Source organism: Ambystoma mexicanum, chromosome 11 (assembly GCF_040938575.1).
Source record: "Ambystoma mexicanum isolate Mex_15411 chromosome 11, UKY_AmexF1_1, whole genome shotgun sequence".
NCBI lineage: Eukaryota > Metazoa > Chordata > Amphibia > Caudata > Ambystomatidae > Ambystoma > Ambystoma mexicanum.
In genome coordinates, this window is record NC_090934.1 from 1,352,098,120 (window position 1) to 1,352,115,718 (window position 17,599).

A 17,599-nucleotide genomic window follows, 5' to 3' on the forward strand; every position below is an offset into this window, starting at 1 on the left:
GGTGCGTCCGCAGCACCACCCTTGTGTCATGAAGTCAGATAAGGCCGTTTGCAGGCTATGGCCTGGATCTTACCTACCCCTCCTGGCAGAGGTGATGGCCAAGGGCAAAGAAGTTTTCCATTAGAGCAACCTGAGAGGGGCCCGATGCATAGTTGAGTTCACACGCCAGGGCAGGAGCTGTCGCCGGCGGGAACGATCCAAACAGTCCTTTGAGGAACTCATTGACGAGACGGTGGGAACAAAGAAGACCGATGTGGAGACCTGATGTAGCAGGAGAAAGCCGCCAGATGCACCTTGATAGAGGTGTGCACCTGCCCGGCCTTGGCCAAGGACAACAAGTACGGCAGAATTTGCGTGGCTGTGACCCTCAGAGGATTGATCTTCTGCATCCGGCACCACGTTGCAAAAGAGGCAACGATGCTCTGGCCCAGGCAAGGACCTCCCTGTAGTCCGCAGGCAACTCGTACCCTCCAAACTCTAAGGCTGCAGAAGCCAAGCCTTCAGGTTCAGCGACCCTGGGTCGTGATGTATGATTGCGCCTCCTTCTCTGGCGAGAAGATCTGCGATCACTGGCCACTTTACCGGAGGTGAAATTGACAGGCTGAGAAGATCCGTGTACCAAATCAGCCTCGGCCATGCCGGGTGACGAGGATCATCCTGCAGCGGCACTGGTAAAGTTGATTGATGACTTGCAGCAGGAGAGGCAACAGAGGTAACGCGTACAGAAACAGGCCTTCCAGAGGGAAGGAAACCCCCACCCCCCAATGCTTCTCAGCTGGTGGAACCTACTGGTGTATTTCTGGCATTTGGAATTTGTCACCGTCGCAAACAGATCGATCTGGGGTCTATCCCATTTGAGGAAGATGCAGTCCACTTGATTCTGTCAGAGTTCCCACTCGTGGCAGGAGCGCAGCTTCTTGCTCGGGGAGTCGGCAGTGGTGTTCTTGACTCCCATCAATGGGATGAGGAACATTTCTTGGGCGACGGCCCAGTGCTACAAGTCCTGCACCTCTCTGGAGAGCGCTGTGGTTCTGGTGCCCTCCTGCTTCCTGATATAGACCATTGTGGTGGCAATGTCGGTGAAGACCCTCACCACTGTGCCCTTTAGGGATGAAGGACCGACTTGAGGGCCCAGAACATTCCCCGCAGCTCCAGGAAATTGATGTGGCGATAACTCTCCTCTGGCAGCCACAGGCCTCTGGCGTGGAGACGTCCAGTGTGGGCTCACCAGCCCTCCAGGGAAGCATCCGTGGTGACAGTCTCTTGGTACAGGGAGTTCTGGAAACCTGTGCCCCCGGCCATGTTGGAGCGCACGCCCCACCATCTTATTGCTCCACGGAACTCCTCATCGAGAGCAATCTTGTCTATGAAGCTTCTGGACAACTGGATCCACAGAGCATCAAAGAATTCTTGACGGGGTTGCATCCAAAACCTGCGGAGCTGGATCAGGTAGATGCACAACAACATCATGTAGAGCAGTGACTTGATTGTCCGCACTGTGGCGGTCTCGAGTGCCAACAGCCGTTGCACCGTGCCAACCATGGCTGCTACCCTCTCTTCCGAGGGATCCGCCAGGCAGGAACCCTTGTTGAGCCTGGCCCCTAGGAACAGTGCGTTCTGCGATAGTATCAAGCAGGACTTTTGATAGTTGACAGAGAAGCCCAAATCCGTCAGCAGCCGGACGGTCCTCTGTGTGTTCGACGGATACATCCCTTGACTTGGCCCGAATGAGTCAGTCGTCGAGGTACGGGTACACGTGTATCCCCTGTAGATGCAAATGGGCCGCCACTGGTGCCAGGCCCTTCGTAAACACCCTGGGCGCTCACTCCAGTCCAAAGAGTAGGGCCTTGAATTGGTAGTGCCTTCCCTGTACTACGAAGAGCAGGAAATTCAGATGCTTCTCGTGAATGGGGACATGGTAGTATGCATCCTCTAAATCCAGCGACCTCAAGAAGTCCCCTTCCTCCAGTTGGCCGAGCACGTGCTGCAACGCAGCCATCCTGAATTTTTGGGACTTGAGGTATTCGTTGAGACGCTGCAGGTCTAGAATGGGCCTCCAGTCCCCGGTCTTCTTTACTAAGAAGTATCTGGAGTAGACTCTGCAGCTCCAGAGTCGCTTTGTAACCAGCTCTATCCCTTTTCTTATCATGGCCTGTACTTCCTGTAGGAGCCAAGTGTTGTGCTGCTCCTGCCGGGCAACCGGTAGTATTCGCGGACACTTTAGCTGGAACTGTAGAGTGTGTGTCCGTGGGCAAGAGCGTCCAGCACCCATCGGTCGGTGGAAATCTCCTTCCACTCGCTGACGAAGCCTGCCAGCCGGCCTCCCACCGGGTGCATGGGTGGAGGCCCAATGTCCTGGCCGGTTCAATCTTGCTTCAGGGGCTGATTGCCGCCTTGGGAGCGACGACGGCCACCTCCACCGAAAGCCTTGAAACTGCCTCTGTAGGCCTCCTGGTTCATGGAAAGAGAGGGTTGATGATACGACGAGGACCCTCCGCCGAAAACCGTCGACGATCTGCCAGACTTCCCGCCGGATGTACGAAAGGACGGACGGTGTTGAAGAGTGCTCAAGGAGCGGGCCGTCTCAGTGTCAGTCTTAATGGCCTGCAACGACTCGTCGATGGGCTTCTAAAAGAGGTTGTCCCCGTCAAATGGCATGTTCAGAACCCTAGTCCGGACTTCCTGATTAAAGTTGGTGGCTTTCAGCCAGCCACGACAAGGGAGGCAGACAACGTTCCCATCTGTCGAAACCCTATGTCCGTGACGTCCAGGGCCACCTTGATGCGATGGTCCGATGCCACCTCCCCCTCCTGGAGGATGGAAAGTGTCTCGACCCGCTTCTCGTCAGGTAGGAACTCCAGCAGTGGGGCCATCTTATACCACAGCTCCCCGTCTTATCTGGCCAGGATTGCAAGGGCGTTGGTCGCCTTGACCGTTGATGTTGCCAGGTAGATTACCTTTCTTCTCATGGCATGCAACTTCTTCCCATTGCTATCCAGAGGGACGGAGGACGAAGAGGGTGTGTTAGAAGACTTCTTCCTTGATGCCGCCGAGTCCAGGGAAGGCTCTGAACGTAGGCACTTCGTGCGGACTCTGGCACCCAGTATTTTCTCTACAGCCGATCCCTCTTGGCCAGGGCGGTGGCCGGTTTCTCATCAAAGCCAGGCTGTTGGGCAAGATTTGGAGCAGTACCCTTTGGGTGCACTACAACAACCTTGACCTCCTGGCAATTGAAACCCAACCTTTAGTACAAGTCTGAACTACACATGTTGGTAGTGTGGCTGAGCAGCCAGGATTACGTCAAGAGGGGTCAATGTGAGCAGTAGGGGGTTACACAGAGATTCACAGTGACAAGTATCTAAATAAATTCTTACACACAAGGTTTCTTGATTATACAATTATAAATGTATTTAACAGTCAGTTTGAATAAGCCTTCTCAGAAGGGGCAATATAATAGTAACACAAACAAACTCTAAAATACACACTCTTAGTTTCTCTAAATCAGCATACACCCATTGGTGATAGCATACAGACACTTCCTACACCCTCAGGTGACTTAAATAGCTAGGACACTCTGGACATTAATATATCACTGCTGCATTTAGAGCAATACTTAGAAGCATGTCAAAGAAAAGGGTTACAGAATAAAACAAGAGATTACAATTATTCTGAAACAGGTAAGTATTTTTGAACCATCAATGCAAATTAAGTTAACCCCTTCCAGGAAGGAAAGGTTAAACACAATGTCAGAGGAAAGAAGAGTTATTCAGGGAGCCAGGCCAGCCAATGTCAATTGGGCAAAAGTCTAGGTGAGCTGAAACAATTCTTGTAGGTGAATAAAAGTCTTGCACAATGCTTTAGAAGTCTTTGTAGAAAAAGTAGAATCAATGTAGGGCCACAAGCTGGGAGGCTTGTGAGAAGTAGAAGATGCAAGCAACTCTAGAGAAGCAACCAAGACAAGACAACTGAGATGAAGTAAGGCTTCAACAACCAGAGGTAAGTTCTCTTAGACTATACAGTACCTTTGGTTAGAAGAAATGGTTCCTGCTGGTTTTTGTTCCTATGTGGCTCTGCAGATCCTATTGTTCCCGTGCCTCAGTCGTGGGGACAAGAGGGAGGACTTCTGCAGACTCCTGCAACACAACGGGACAGTCAGCGACAGCAAAGGGCAAACTTTAATTCAGTGGCACTTTGGCGTTTCAGCTCTTTGCGTCTGACAGCAGCTAGCAACATTGCGTTTCTCGGATACCACTTCAGACTTTCCTTGCTTCTGAGGTCCAGCACTCTGTTGAGGTGGCCCAGGCTTGGTCAGTGCTGCATCAGGGAAGTCGGGAGGATCTTGCTAGTGCTCGGGTCCGACTTAAAAGTGATGCACTCCGTTTGGTGTTCCTCTCCCTGGCACTTCGGTTCCAGTAGCAGCAGCAGCACAGCCAGCTCCGAAAGGATGTCCAAACAAGTTGACTTTAGAGTGGATTGTCAGACTCCAAAGTCGAAAGAAACACAGTGTCCAAATCACAGAAAAATACGAGAGTGGGAAATAGGTCTCGCTCTCTCCAGGTTAAACATTTAAAAATACTAGAGCCCAGCAAAAAGTGCTGCGGGTCTCCAAGGTATAGAGGAATTAACACATTTCTCAGAATTCTCCCCAACAAGGATGATGAAGGAAAGGCAGAGATGATTGCCAGTGACCGGAGAGCTTGTTGTGTAACCTGAGCCTGCTGTAGTCCTTCCTATCGATCTGGTGACTCTGAAAACAACAGCCCTGTCCCAGAGCCTGGTGGGACCCACTAGACTCAAGACAACCTGCCTTTTCACCCATCCCACACATTGTTGCAACCTTGCGTTGCTGCAATACCCTGGGACCTCGAGCCACTGTGTGGTGCATGGTCTTCTGAATCTCGCTGATCTTCGTGGGTATCCTGGTGGATCTCCAGAGACACGAATCGAGTCTGAAAAGTGCCTTCGCCAGAGTGCAGGACCTTTGTAACGGCGAGAATTCAATTGCGATTTTCTGTCTACTTATGTGCGCCTTGAAAAGGCACCAAATCTGCAGAACTGCATTCAGCCATGAGGAAAACCTTGCTGCATAGTTCCTTCCAAAGCCCTGTTTTCAGGCACCACGGCAAGGAATCCACTGACCGGGTTTTGGCTGCAGATCCTGAAGTCGTCCTGTGACAAAATATTCTTCTATGCAGAGGTACTGTGTGGGCTTGGGTATGTACTTACCTTAAGTCTGTTAGGATTTCTGTGTAGCTGCAGGGTGTTTTCTGTGATGGGGAGGCCTCTCATCCAGTGCACCCAGTCCCACTGGTAGAATCTTGCTAGGTTGTCTTCTGTGAAGTCCCTGGACCCTCTTCTAACCCTAGAAGTAAAGTACTCACCTGTTTGCAGAGTCTTCCTAAGGAACTCTGAAGTTTGCTACTTAAGAACCTATCCTGACACTGCCTATTGGACACTAGATCCTAGTGACCCCCTTCTGCCACTGAGAACTCATGCTCCAAGAATAAGGTAAAGACTTAAGGGATAGGGCATTTTGCCTAGAAAAGACGTGTTTCAAAGTTACTTACTTGTAAAAGAGTTGGTTGGTAATTGTAACTCTAAGAGTGAACAGTTACAGAAGTTCTTACTTACCTTGGGTGTGTGATGCACTATTCTTAAAAGCATGGTTAACATCTTTTCTTTCCTTAGAAACTGTTTTGCCATTCTAACAGAATGTAGATGTGAAGGTATATTACTCTCCTGTGATTAGGTTGTACTTCTTCCCAAAAGTAATGTTTTGGTTTCACCAGATTATTCCTGCAGGATAATTGTATGAGTGTCCTCCAACTGTTGGTATTACCAGATTAGTCTTGTTAGGATAATTGTTTGAGTGCCCCCCAACTGGGTCTTGCTTCCCCTGACTTGCTGCTTGCCTGTCCAGAAGAAGTCTGTATTAGGTTGTTGCCTACCTAGAATAACTGAGTCATTCAGCAAAGTGTAACATTAGGGTTTACTTTCCCTGTGCTATTTAACCCAGAGTCTGTGGTTCTAACTGTCCCTTATAAATCCTGCATCAGTCACTTGTACAATTGGGAAATACTTGGGCTGGAGCCTAGTGCTTTCCTTCATTTCCAAACTTTCCAAGCACTTTTCTTTGGGCAAGATACTGTTACTATTTCGAGGCACCACAAGAGACCAGGGGGGCATTAATAAAAGGCAGTTATTTAAATATAAGGTGCATTAGCTGAATTAATTTGTAAATGTTAAAGCTTATACAGTTCTTAACACATGACTCAAAAATACTCCCCCCTCCCTTCCCGGAAAGAATGAAGCCTGTACTAAAAATAGACTATAAGCCACAGTGTGGGGCCCAGCTAGCTCCAGTACGAGGTAACTCAGCAGCTGTGCCTGTCCATCACAAGCCAACGGAGACTATAAAAGATTTAAGGAACGACAGAATACTATGGGAAAACAGGGTGTTTTTTGTAGAAATGACCGGACCAGATCAAATAAGTTTATTGAGTGAAGTGTTGAGAGTTTGGCGTGAAGATGAGTTTATGTATGAATGTTTATAACATAGCAAATTATGCTAAACAAGAGTGACAATGTATTCCTGCAGAGGCAGCAGTATGGTACATAGGTTTGTTTAAATGTAAAACTGGTCATGCAACACTGGAGACTACAGCATCCCTTGTATGGCAAGAAGAACAGTTTTGGATGAGCTCTGCCGGTATCCAGTAACCAAGTGAAGAGTATTTAAGCCCCAGGCCCAGCACCAGTCTTCAGGAGCCAGCCACGGAAGACAGAATGCTGGTCGGAAATGGCAAGAGTCCTCTGCCATTTCCCCCAATCCCCATGATCTGTAAAGATTAAAGTTTGTTATCTCTAGCAAGACAGACTCATGTCCTTAATTCCCTAGAGGGGTGTATTTAATTTGGTGTGAGCGTGATCAGGGGGTACCTCAAAATATTTAAGTGGCACCCCTGTAAATTGGGGTTCACTTTCAAGATCTAACCTGGACTCCTTGTAACATAAAGTATATGGGTTTTACTTACCTCGAGTTAGCTGTGTGCCATCCAAAAATACGTTACAAGAGCTACTGCTTATCTCAATCTGTTTCACCGATCTCAAAAGCACCTGCCATTGAATATTACATCCTTTGGTTTTGCTCACCTAGTATAACTGTGCGTTATCACAAAAGTAGTTATAGGTTTTTACTGTCCTTAGAATAAGTGTTTCACTATTCACCAAAAGTATATTGCCCAGTTGAATGAGTATGTGATGTGTACTAAGAGTCACTGTACAACTGGTAGGGTCTACTGCCTTTGAATTACTGAATGTAATTGTGAAAGTAACCATTGGTTTTTACTCCCCAAGAATAGGCGTGACCTAGACTGAATGTGCATGAAAAGGTTTTTGACTTCCCTAGAACTACTGTAGGTATTCCAAATAAGGTTTATACTTTGGGCTATGTACCTTCAAGTATAGTGTTGTGTTTTTATAATTGTGACTTAATGGGTTCGTACTTATTTACCCCTAGATTTATCTGGGCCTACCCGTATTTAAATAAATCCTTTATTTTTACATACATAGCGTTTCAGTGTTTCTTTGGACCATTTGTATTACAATTTCATTTGTACTGATTCTACAGCCCTCTCTCCCGCCTAAGTTAAGCCTGGCTGCTCCGTCTACGCAACCATGTAGTCAGGTGGTACAGCCTTATACTAGAATTGGAGTCCTGTACCGCCTCATTTGAATGGTTTTGCTAAGCCCTTAGTTGGACTTCAGAAAAACTATCCTAACACTACTCCTGGAAACAGTACTTTATCCAAAAGAAGGTATTTAAACCTTAGCAGAAATACAACGGATTTGTCTCTGCCACTGCAATAAGGGTGCTGTGTGTCACAATGTAAAAAGATGATGCCTATGGAGTTTGTCAGACTCCAAACCAAAAGAGAAACCGGGTTCAAATCAAATAAAAATACATGAGGTTGTGGGAAAAAGCTCTCACTCTCTCCAGGATGAAAATTAAAATTCCTAAAGTACAGCAAAAGAGCTGGGGGTCATTAAGGTAGAAGGGAATTAGCACATTTCTGAGAATTCTCCCTAACAAGCAAGATGGAATACTCACAAGCTGGGAGACTACACAAAGCATGTGCATCTAAAAGATTCACAAACCTTAACAAATAGTTCGATCAGTTAGCAATGAGTTACTTTGCACATGATGGCAGTATAACATTTCAAATTGTTGAACCTGGCCTTTACAGCAGCACGTATGCCCCCTAGTGGTAGCTTAATACCCGATCCAGTCTGTGATTGCAGAGTTTTCAAAAGACAAGTTACCAGATAAATAGTATCATTAGATAACAAGGATGCTTGAACGATGAGATTAGAGTACCACACAGTTTAAAAACATACAAGCCACAAGAAAGCAATGTTTTAATTTCTACAAAGCTTAGCGTTCGGAATATCATAGGTGCACCATGGTGTGTTTGTTAGCATGTTCACTTTACTATTAAACCATCAAATTGGCCTTAGGACGGAACCAAGTAAGAGTGCGGCAAAGGCCACCTAGACGGTGGGTCCTGGCAACAATGCCACTACATTGACTCACTAATACAAATACCTAGTCAGCCAGGACAGCCAAAGTATCACCACCATACCTGAGGATACGATTGGAGGATCCTGCCAATTCCCTGCCAGTGACGTCATTAAGGTTTGGTAAATCAGCAGGGGTTTGGGTTGAGAGAGCAGCTGTATCATCAGCACTTAACCTGTGGAGTATAAAGAAGATGGCCTACATCAAACAGAAGCCTGTAAGGAAGCTTAAGAGTACAATCAGTAGTGGGAATTGAAGTAAGGACCAGCAAAAAGGTTGCTGTCCTGCGTAGTGGCCAACGATCCTACATCCCACAAAACAATATCTTTTAAGTGATACTGAATAACGCTAAGATTGCAGCAGAAGCCCCATTGCATGGTTACATAAAATACCTGTCTGGGCACAATGACAACTGTAACTTACCTGCTAAGAGCTTGAGAGACACTGTAAAATAGAGGTTAAACAGTTGATCAGGTCGTTGAAGGTGATCAGGAAAAGGTCTGTCAGCAGGCGAGAGAAGAGGCAAGTAAGACTGACACCAGTATCACATTGTTTCAAGAGATCCCTGTATGTAGTCCTGATGAATTTTGTACAACAGAAATATTTATTCTCAAATAAAGAGTATCATTGGCAGGCTTTTTAGAGCTGGTTGGTGACAGCATTTACGAAGGAGACTCCCACACCTCAGGATTAATCTATAAATTGGAGCTCCTGCCCAACCGCTCACAGTTTACTTTGTTGAATACATGTCAGGCCATTAATCTGTTCAGAGAGTTAATAGTTGAAATGCATGTCTTATGTAAATAGTCCTCGAGGTTGCAGTAAGTATTTGGAAGCCTGACTGTCCACTTCATCATTGTGGGCATAAAACACTGTCAGGCCAGAATTGACAAAGGACATTACAAAATTAATTAAAATGGCAATCCCTAACTTTTCAGTAATCGTCTTTCTGATTCTTGTATTTGCTTGGATGCACATGCTTTGCATAGGCCGACATCTAGTCACTTGTGCTGAGTATTATACTTTCTATTCAAACTTCCTGCAATAATGCGTTAGTAAAGATGAACAAGTTACTTACCCATGGTAACGTTCTTTCGACTGGATGTTCCTCCCTCGCATTCCTCATCTTATGATATATCCATATCCAGCTTCAGCTGCTTCAGAAATGTTTTCCAGCAGAGGGCTCTGCGCGTCAGTTGACTATGTCCCTCGGAGGCCTCTGTCTCGATGTCAAGGTCATCAATGGTATAAGGCACACGCAACGACCGCTGGCTTCAATTTCGTTTTTAAAACATGTATAGGATAGTCTACACCTGACAGTTACTTCTCCTGAAAGAGTGAAGACTGCAATCACATGGAAAATTCTACTGCAGGTCATGTTGGGAGAACGATGAGGAATACGTGGGAGAAACATCCAGTCGAAAGAACGTTAACATCGGTAAGTAACTTGTTTATTCGAATGGATTGTGTCCTCATTTTATGATAAACTCCAAAAGCAGTGTATGTATTCCCGGAGGAGAATTTTCAGACTCAATTTAGAAGTTCCTTCATAGGTCTGTTTGCACAGAATGTAGCAATGCCTTTTCAAATAAACGTTTCCGGCTCGAGGAAGAGTCCAGATGCTACTGTTTGGTAAAGTTTTGTATGAACAACCATGTGGCTGCCGCACAAATATCTCTAACTGGCACACCCCTCTGTAATTGAGGTAGCCATGCCCCTGGGTGAATGAGCTCTAAGACGCTCCAGGGGATCCTTTCCTGCTAATCTATAGCATTCAGATATTCCCAAAATAATCCATCTTGACAAGGTTTGTTTTGAAATTGCCATACCCAACTTGAGGCCTGTGTAACCTATGAAAAAGTTGATTGTGTTTTATCTTAGACATCCTGGAGGTGTAAAATGTCAATACACGCCTAGGATCAAGCCTGTGTAATCTCTCCTCTTCCTTTCCAGGATGAGGATAAAATGAAGGTAAAATTATTTTCTGAGTTAAATGGAACCACCATGTCCTTATAGAAGATTTTATAAAGGAGTCTTGCAGGACAGGACAAGGTTAATAACCTTACATGACAGGTATGGATAGACTCAAAAGGAGCACACACATTAGAAATCTCAATATCAAATTGAGGTCCCAAGTAGGAACTTGACATGGGACTGGGGGAAATGTATTGTCAATCCTTTTAAGAATTGTATTGTAAGGGGAATCTTGAAGAAAGATGCCTCTTCAGAGGAGCGCTTAAAAAATAGAAAGCTGCAAGGTACCGCTTGATTGTACCAACCTGGTCCCCCAAGTTGGCTAGGTGTAATAAGAATGATAACCCCATAGTCGTATTGCATGTAGAAGGATCCGCATTCTTATCCCTGCAGCAGCTGCATAATTTGCTCGCTCAGATCATTGATTTCCTGAACCTCCTGATAACTTGAGCAATGACAGGAATTGGAGGAAATGCATATCCTAGAGCTCCTCTTGGGGGAAATTCCCTTGAGCAGTACCGTTCGCACTTCCGGTTGACATCGGTCGCAAACAGATCCACTTGGGGGGTTCCCCAAAGGGTGAAGATCTCTTGAAGGGCTTCCTGAGCTAGTTCGCACTCGTGTGAGACTGCTATGCCTGCTCAGAGCGTCCGCTGTCATAGTCTCCACTCCGGGTAGGTGAACTGCCAATAGGGAGATTCCTTCTTTAATTGCCCAGTGCCAGAGCTCCATTGCCTCTCTGCATAGTGGTAGTGACCCTACACCACCTCTCTTGTTGAGGTAGTACATGGCCACTGTTAACCGTCATTATCCGGGCGTTATTTCCACGTACAGAGGGCAGAAAGGCCTTCAGCGCTAGTCTGATTGCCCTCAGCTCCAACAGGTTGATATGTAGTTTGGACTCCGATGGAGACCAGCGACTGCCGATTGTCAGGTCGTTGGTAAGTGCTCCCCACCCTTTGAGTGAGGCGTGAGTTACTACCATTTTCTGCGGCCATGGTTGCCAAAATGGTTCTCCGTTCAAAAGGTTGTCCTTGCAGACCCACCACAGGAGATCCTGGCCGACTGTTTGGAACCTGAAGGTGATCTGACATACTGCCTGAGAATTGAGAGCATTGAGTCCTGAGAGCCCACTGGAGGGATCTCATTCGTAGGTGCTCCTCTGGCACCAGAAAAATGCAGAATGCCACGAGGCCGAGCAACCTCAGAAAGTCGAATGCCGGGAGACACTGAGCACTCTGGAATTTGATGACCATCTGCAGTATGTCTTGAGCCCTCACCTCTGGTGGTGAGGCTTTTCCCAGTGATGCATCAAGGACTGCTCCAATGAATAGGAGCTTTTGAGAGATGGTATCATGTGAGACTTCTTAAAGTTGAGGGAGAATCCCAGTCTGTGAAGGAAGTGACAGGTGGAGCTGTGATGTTCCAGGGCCAGTCGGGGGAACTGGCCCTAATCAGCCAATCATCCAGGTAGGGGTAGACATGAACCCCCCCCCCCTCTTCCCGAGACTCGTAGCCACCACCGCCATCAACTTGGTGAAAACCCTCGGGTGGGGGTCAGCCCAAATGGCAGAACTCAAAAATGATAATGAGAATCACCAACGGCGAACCTCTGGTACGGTCTGTGCTTGTGATGGATTGGCACATGAAATTAAGCACCCTGAAGGTACAACGATACCAACCAGCTAAAGGGCTTGAAGGATCTGAGAAAGGGTAACCATTTTGAACTTGTCCTTCCTGAGGAATTTGTTTAATTCTCTTAAATCCAAAATAGGTCTCAATCCTCTGGCCTTTTTTGGAATTAGGAAGTACAGGGAGTACCAACCCTTGTTCCTCTCCGCTACAGGTACTGGTTCTGTAGCACCTTTCTCTAGCAGGGCCAAGACTTCCTGCATAAGGAGCGGATCTGGAACTTTGAAAGTTGCTCCCCGGTGGAGGACTCTGAGGCTTTTTTTTTTAGAAAGGGAAGGCAGTAACCATGGGCAACTGTTTCCAATACCCATGCATCTGAAGTAATGCCCCACCATTCTTTCAGATGCAGTGAGAGTCTGCCTCCCACTGGGGTATTGTGTACTAAATCCTCAGAGGTTTTGAGGCAGCTGGAGCAGTGGCTGATGGTAAAACAGCCGCTGGCTGGGCGGTTCTAGTACCTCTTCCCCGTCCACCACGGGGAAATCATTTCTGACCTCTCCGATTGGACAGTGTCACGCCACTTACCGGGAGACCAAGGTTTTCTGTTCCTGCTCCCCTTGCTCCCTCCTGGCGGATCTACCCACGCTTTCGCGTCTGGGGATCCGCCGCCCGGAGGGTGCCTAGGTTCCGTGTTGACATGCCTCTGCGCATGCGCGGACGAACGCGTTTGCGTTTCCGCGCATGCGCAGTAGACTGGGCCCTTGACACTTTGAAGGCTTGCCTTTCAAGCCTCGTTTCAGGCCTGGCAACGAGATGGCTTGCGTCTCAAGCCTCTCGGGTGCTGGCGGCCCATAAAGAGGAACGTTGATCAGGAGCGAGCCGCATCTGAACGCGGTTTGTTCCTGATCGTGTTCCTCGCACCGCTCGGTGCTCCGAGTCTTGTCCTGTTCCCGGTCCTATGACTCTGCTCCTGCTCTCCAGCTCGCAGCCTTGCTCCTCCAGTCCCTTCCTGGTCTTCTCCTTTTCTCCTGGAGGTCTTCATCTCGGCCTGCCTGCCTCACTGTCGGTTGGTTCTTCTGTTCCTGGGTTGGCTTCCCTTGGCCTGTTTTTTGGTCCCCTTTGTGGTTCCTTCCTGTCTGTGGCCAGTTCCCATTGCCTGGATTAGTTCCATATCCTCCTGCCTGCCTCACTTTCTCTGTGCAGTACTATTACCTCCTGGACCCTAGTTGGGTGCCTCAGTCTGGTCAGCCTTCTCCTCGCCTGTTGCCTGCACCAACCATCCTCTCGTCTGCTGCCTGCATCAGTCATCTCCTCGCCAGTTGCCTGCATCAACCATCCCCTTGCCTACTGCCAGCACCTGCCATTTCAGTGTCCGCCAGCCTGCATCAGCTATCTCCTCACCTGTATTGGATCACCAGTCTCTATTCGCATCTGTTCATTTACTGCATGGACTTGTTTCTCCAACACTATTTCTCCTGGTGATCATCTTCACGTGGAGAACTACAGTCCTTACGCCTCTCCTGCCAGTGCTTGCACTGTCCCGACGTCTAGAAAATTAGGAGAGAGCAAACTGTGACGTTGGGAGTCGGTCCATCTTCCACCCAGTACCCATTTTGGGTGGAGGAAAGGCTGGTACCCAGTGTCATACGCTCATCTGGAAACAACAGTCAGTCTGGCTGCAACTTCAAGGTCTTCAACCAAACCAACAGGTACGCTGCATGCTCGTGATACCTTAACAGACAGTCCTCTCCCCCTTCCAACTGAGTAAAAGCAAAAGGACCTACCCCTCCAAGATGTGCCGGTTTTGTGTCGGTTTAATAGCAGGACAAAGGGACTTTGCTGCCGCTTTAGAGGTCTGCAATTTCTCCAGGCTCTCATCAGCCTGGTTACCAAATAAATGTGTGCCATCAAAGGGCATGTTAAGCAATCTGGATTTCACATCTGGAGCAAAACCGGACTTCAACCAGGCAAGTCTGTGCATAACTGTACTAGCCGCCATAGATCTCCTGATGCTGTCAACATATTTGAGACCTATCTGGAAGGATTTGCACATTGCATCTTTCCCATCCTTGACTAGATTTAAAAATCTAGTCTCTTTCCTCCCCTTCGGGGATATGATCAGCCGCCATTGCTACACATTCCCAAATTAGTGTGAGTGAATCTGGCCAACGTGCACGTAGCATTTGCTGACTTTAGGGCCATACTTCATGCAGAGAAAGCTTTCTTGGCCCAAGCATTGTAATGCTTGTCATCTTTGTCTGGCAGAATAGTCGGGTATGCGTTCTGATTAGAGGTTGATGTGGCAGCTTGTACCACTATAATTTCATGAGTGGGATGCTTTGTCAAGTAATTGGGGTCAATACTGGACGCCCTGTATTTCTTTTTTTTAAAAAAAACTTTTATTTAGTGAGAGAGCAGCTTCACAGCAAAAGCTTTATATAAACATTACAACATGATTTGAACATATTTCCGTTACTTGTTCACACAAGTTAGACCGGCGAGCATTGCAATTTAGGGTGAAGGTATGGGTGTTACATCTGCATCAGGCATCAAATTACATTGGTAGCGGCGCAGCAGAGCCCATATGTCCTTGGGGCAGCAGGGTGTCGGGACCGACAGCACAAAAAGTTCCTTATCATTCACCAGGCACAAGTCTTTCAGGAAATTATCGCGGGTTGGTCCAGCGGCAGATTTCCAACATTTAAGTATACATCGCTTGGCAACTATACATGAAATGTTAAATAATCGCCTGGTGGTTTCTTTCACTTTGCCAATGTCACCAAAGAGGTACATCAAGGGGGATAGAGATGCTGGAATCGCTGTTATTTCCTCAAGGAGTCCTGCCACCTCTCGCCAGAATTCTAAGATCAAGGGGCATGACCAGTACATGTGATATGGCCCAGCATTGGGAACATTTCATTTCGGACACAACCCTGTACAGTTTTCCACAAATTTAACCAGTTTAGCAGGGGTGTAATGTAATTGATCCAGAATTTTAAAATGGATCAATCGAAGTCCAGAATTTATCGAAACAGATTTGGTGAGCTGGCAATAACGGGCACATCTGGTGTCATCAATCTGAGTGCCCATGTCCCGCTCCCATTTCTCTTTAACTGTGTTACGTGATGGGGAGTGAGCCTGCACTAAAGAGTATAGCATCGAGACCCCCTTGCCATGGCCATCCTTGGATATTACAGCTCTGATACATTCATGTGTCTGAGGTTCAAGTGGGAAAGATGGCCATCGGGCAGCAAAGGCGGCTCTCATATGGTGGAACTGGAAGCGTTTGAGCTGGCCACCCCCCCACCGCTTCAGTGAAGTCTGTAAGTTCACAAAATGTGCCATCCGGGAACATGTCCCGCATCGTAAAGAGATTATTGGGGTCCCAGGATTGTTGAAGGGCTTTATCGAACGTTGGGGAAATAATGGAGAAATTCCAGAGGGGCACCTCCGGGTCATATGGGATCTCTACGCCGATCCTTTTATAGATCGCAGTCCAGGCGTGTGGTGGTATATACCCGGTCGAATGGGCAGATGTCCCCATAAGTGGGATTAAGGAGAACGAAGCGTATGTCATTGGGCCGGACTGCGTGCTTCTCGAGGGATATATGTGGGGCTGTCTCTTCGGGATCGAACCAGTGCTTTGCGAATTGTGCCTGCGCAGTTAAGTAATACAGTTCGAAGTCAGGTGCGGCAATGCCGCCTTGGGAATATGGTTCAACCATCTTGGCCCAACCTAGCATGGCCGTTTTCCCATTCCAGATAAAAGAGGAGGCAAGTGACTTGAGTTTCGCGAAAAAGGGTTTACCGGGCCAGATTGGAATGTTGTTGAAGTAGTATAGGAGCTTGGGAAGGACCACCAATTTAATTAGTGCTATTCGGCCATATAGGTATAATGGAAGGTTAGCCCATAGTCGGAGCTTGGTCGTCAAAGTCGACAACAATTCACGGTGGTTATGTGTATAGAGCATTTGTCTATCCCTCGCCACCATGACTCCCAGATAACGTACTTGGGTAGGGGCGGGTTTGAACCCCGCTATCCCGGACAAGTCACCCGTATCAGAGGTCAAAGGAAATATCTCGGATTTTGGGACATTTATTTTGTATCCTGAATGTTCAGAGAACTCATGTATGTCTGACATGATGTGTTGCACATTTTGCTGTGGGTCTCGGACATACAATAGGGTGTCATCAGCATATAATGATATGATCTCTGGGGGTCCCGTCATCCTCAGACCTCTTTGTGAGTGGGTCTGGCGGATATATTCCGTCATCGGTTCTATGGTGAGTGCAAAAAGGATAGGTGAGAAGGGGCATCCCTGTCTGGTCCCCTGTGCAGTTGAAATGTGGAGTATAGTGTGTTGTTAGTGAGGACCTTGGCAGACGGTTGGGTATACAATAGCCACACACATTTAATAAAGTATTGACCAAGTCCAAACCGCTCGAGCACCAGAAAGAGGTATGTCCAAGACACAGAGTCAAAGGCTTTTTCGGCGTCGAGGGCAACTACGGCCGCCTTTGCTCCCGGATCTATCTGTGCCATTACATTAAAGAGCCGCCTCAAATTCAGAGCTGTAGATCTTGTCAGTATAAAGCCTGCTTGGTCTGGGTGGACAAAGATTGGCATATATGGAAGGAGTCTGGTAGCTAGTACCTTAGCAAAAATCTTCGCATCAGTGTTTATCAGGGATAGGGGTCTATTTGAGGTCATGTCTTGTGCTGGTCTACAGGGTTTCAAATGGACTGTGATTATTGCTTCCCGCAACGATTCCGGGAGGATACCTCGGTCCATAGCCTCTTCCCACACTTTCAGTAGTAGCGGGGCCAGTTCGCTTTGGAACTCTTCATATAGTTCCGCACTGAGGCCGTCCGAGCCGGGGCACGGCCACCGGATAAGGATTTAATAGCTGCTGTGAGTTCATCGACTGTGAAAGGTTGATCCAGTATGTTTCGCGTCTCGGCGGTTAATGTAGGGAGGTATAAAGAGGAGTAAAAGTCGGTAAAGGCGGAATTGATGTCTTGTTCTTTATTGACTGTTGTCCCGGCCGAAGGTCTGTATACTCGCGATTGGATTGTGATGACTATTAACTTTAATCATATTGGCTAGAAATGTACCTGCCTTATTGCTTTCCCCGTATCTGCGGGCCTTGGCCGGGGCAGCCATGTATAGGACCTCCCTATTAGCTAGCTCGTTAAATTCCTTTAGTGCAGTGTGGATATTGGACAGGGTTACTTTATCTAGTGTGGTGCTGTATTCCGTTTGAAGTGAGTCTATTTTAGCTTTGGCTTCATCCAGTTCCCTTCACACGGATTTCAGCATACCCACGGACTTACCCAGTAGGTTTCCCTGGATCCAGACCTTGAATGCCTCCCATAGGGTGGCGTACGTATCTACTGAGCCATCAATCAGTTCCA

General features: G+C 47.4%; 1 protein-coding gene across 5 annotated transcripts in view; it reads right to left on the reverse strand.

Annotated features, from left to right (window-relative positions):
* Positions 1-17,599, reverse strand: part of ZNF280D (zinc finger protein 280D) — a 1,333,168-nt gene that overhangs the window by 161,442 nt on the left and 1,154,127 nt on the right. For 4 of the 5 annotated variants that reach the window (XM_069624893.1, XM_069624892.1, XM_069624896.1 and 1 more), the window contains exon 18: positions 8,643-8,753. The exons of the other annotated variant lie outside the window; for it this stretch is intronic. In XM_069624893.1, the coding sequence (XP_069480994.1) occupies positions 8,643-8,753 (111 nt within the window). The remainder of the gene's footprint in view (positions 1-8,642; positions 8,754-17,599) is intronic. 5 annotated transcript variants of the gene reach the window in all.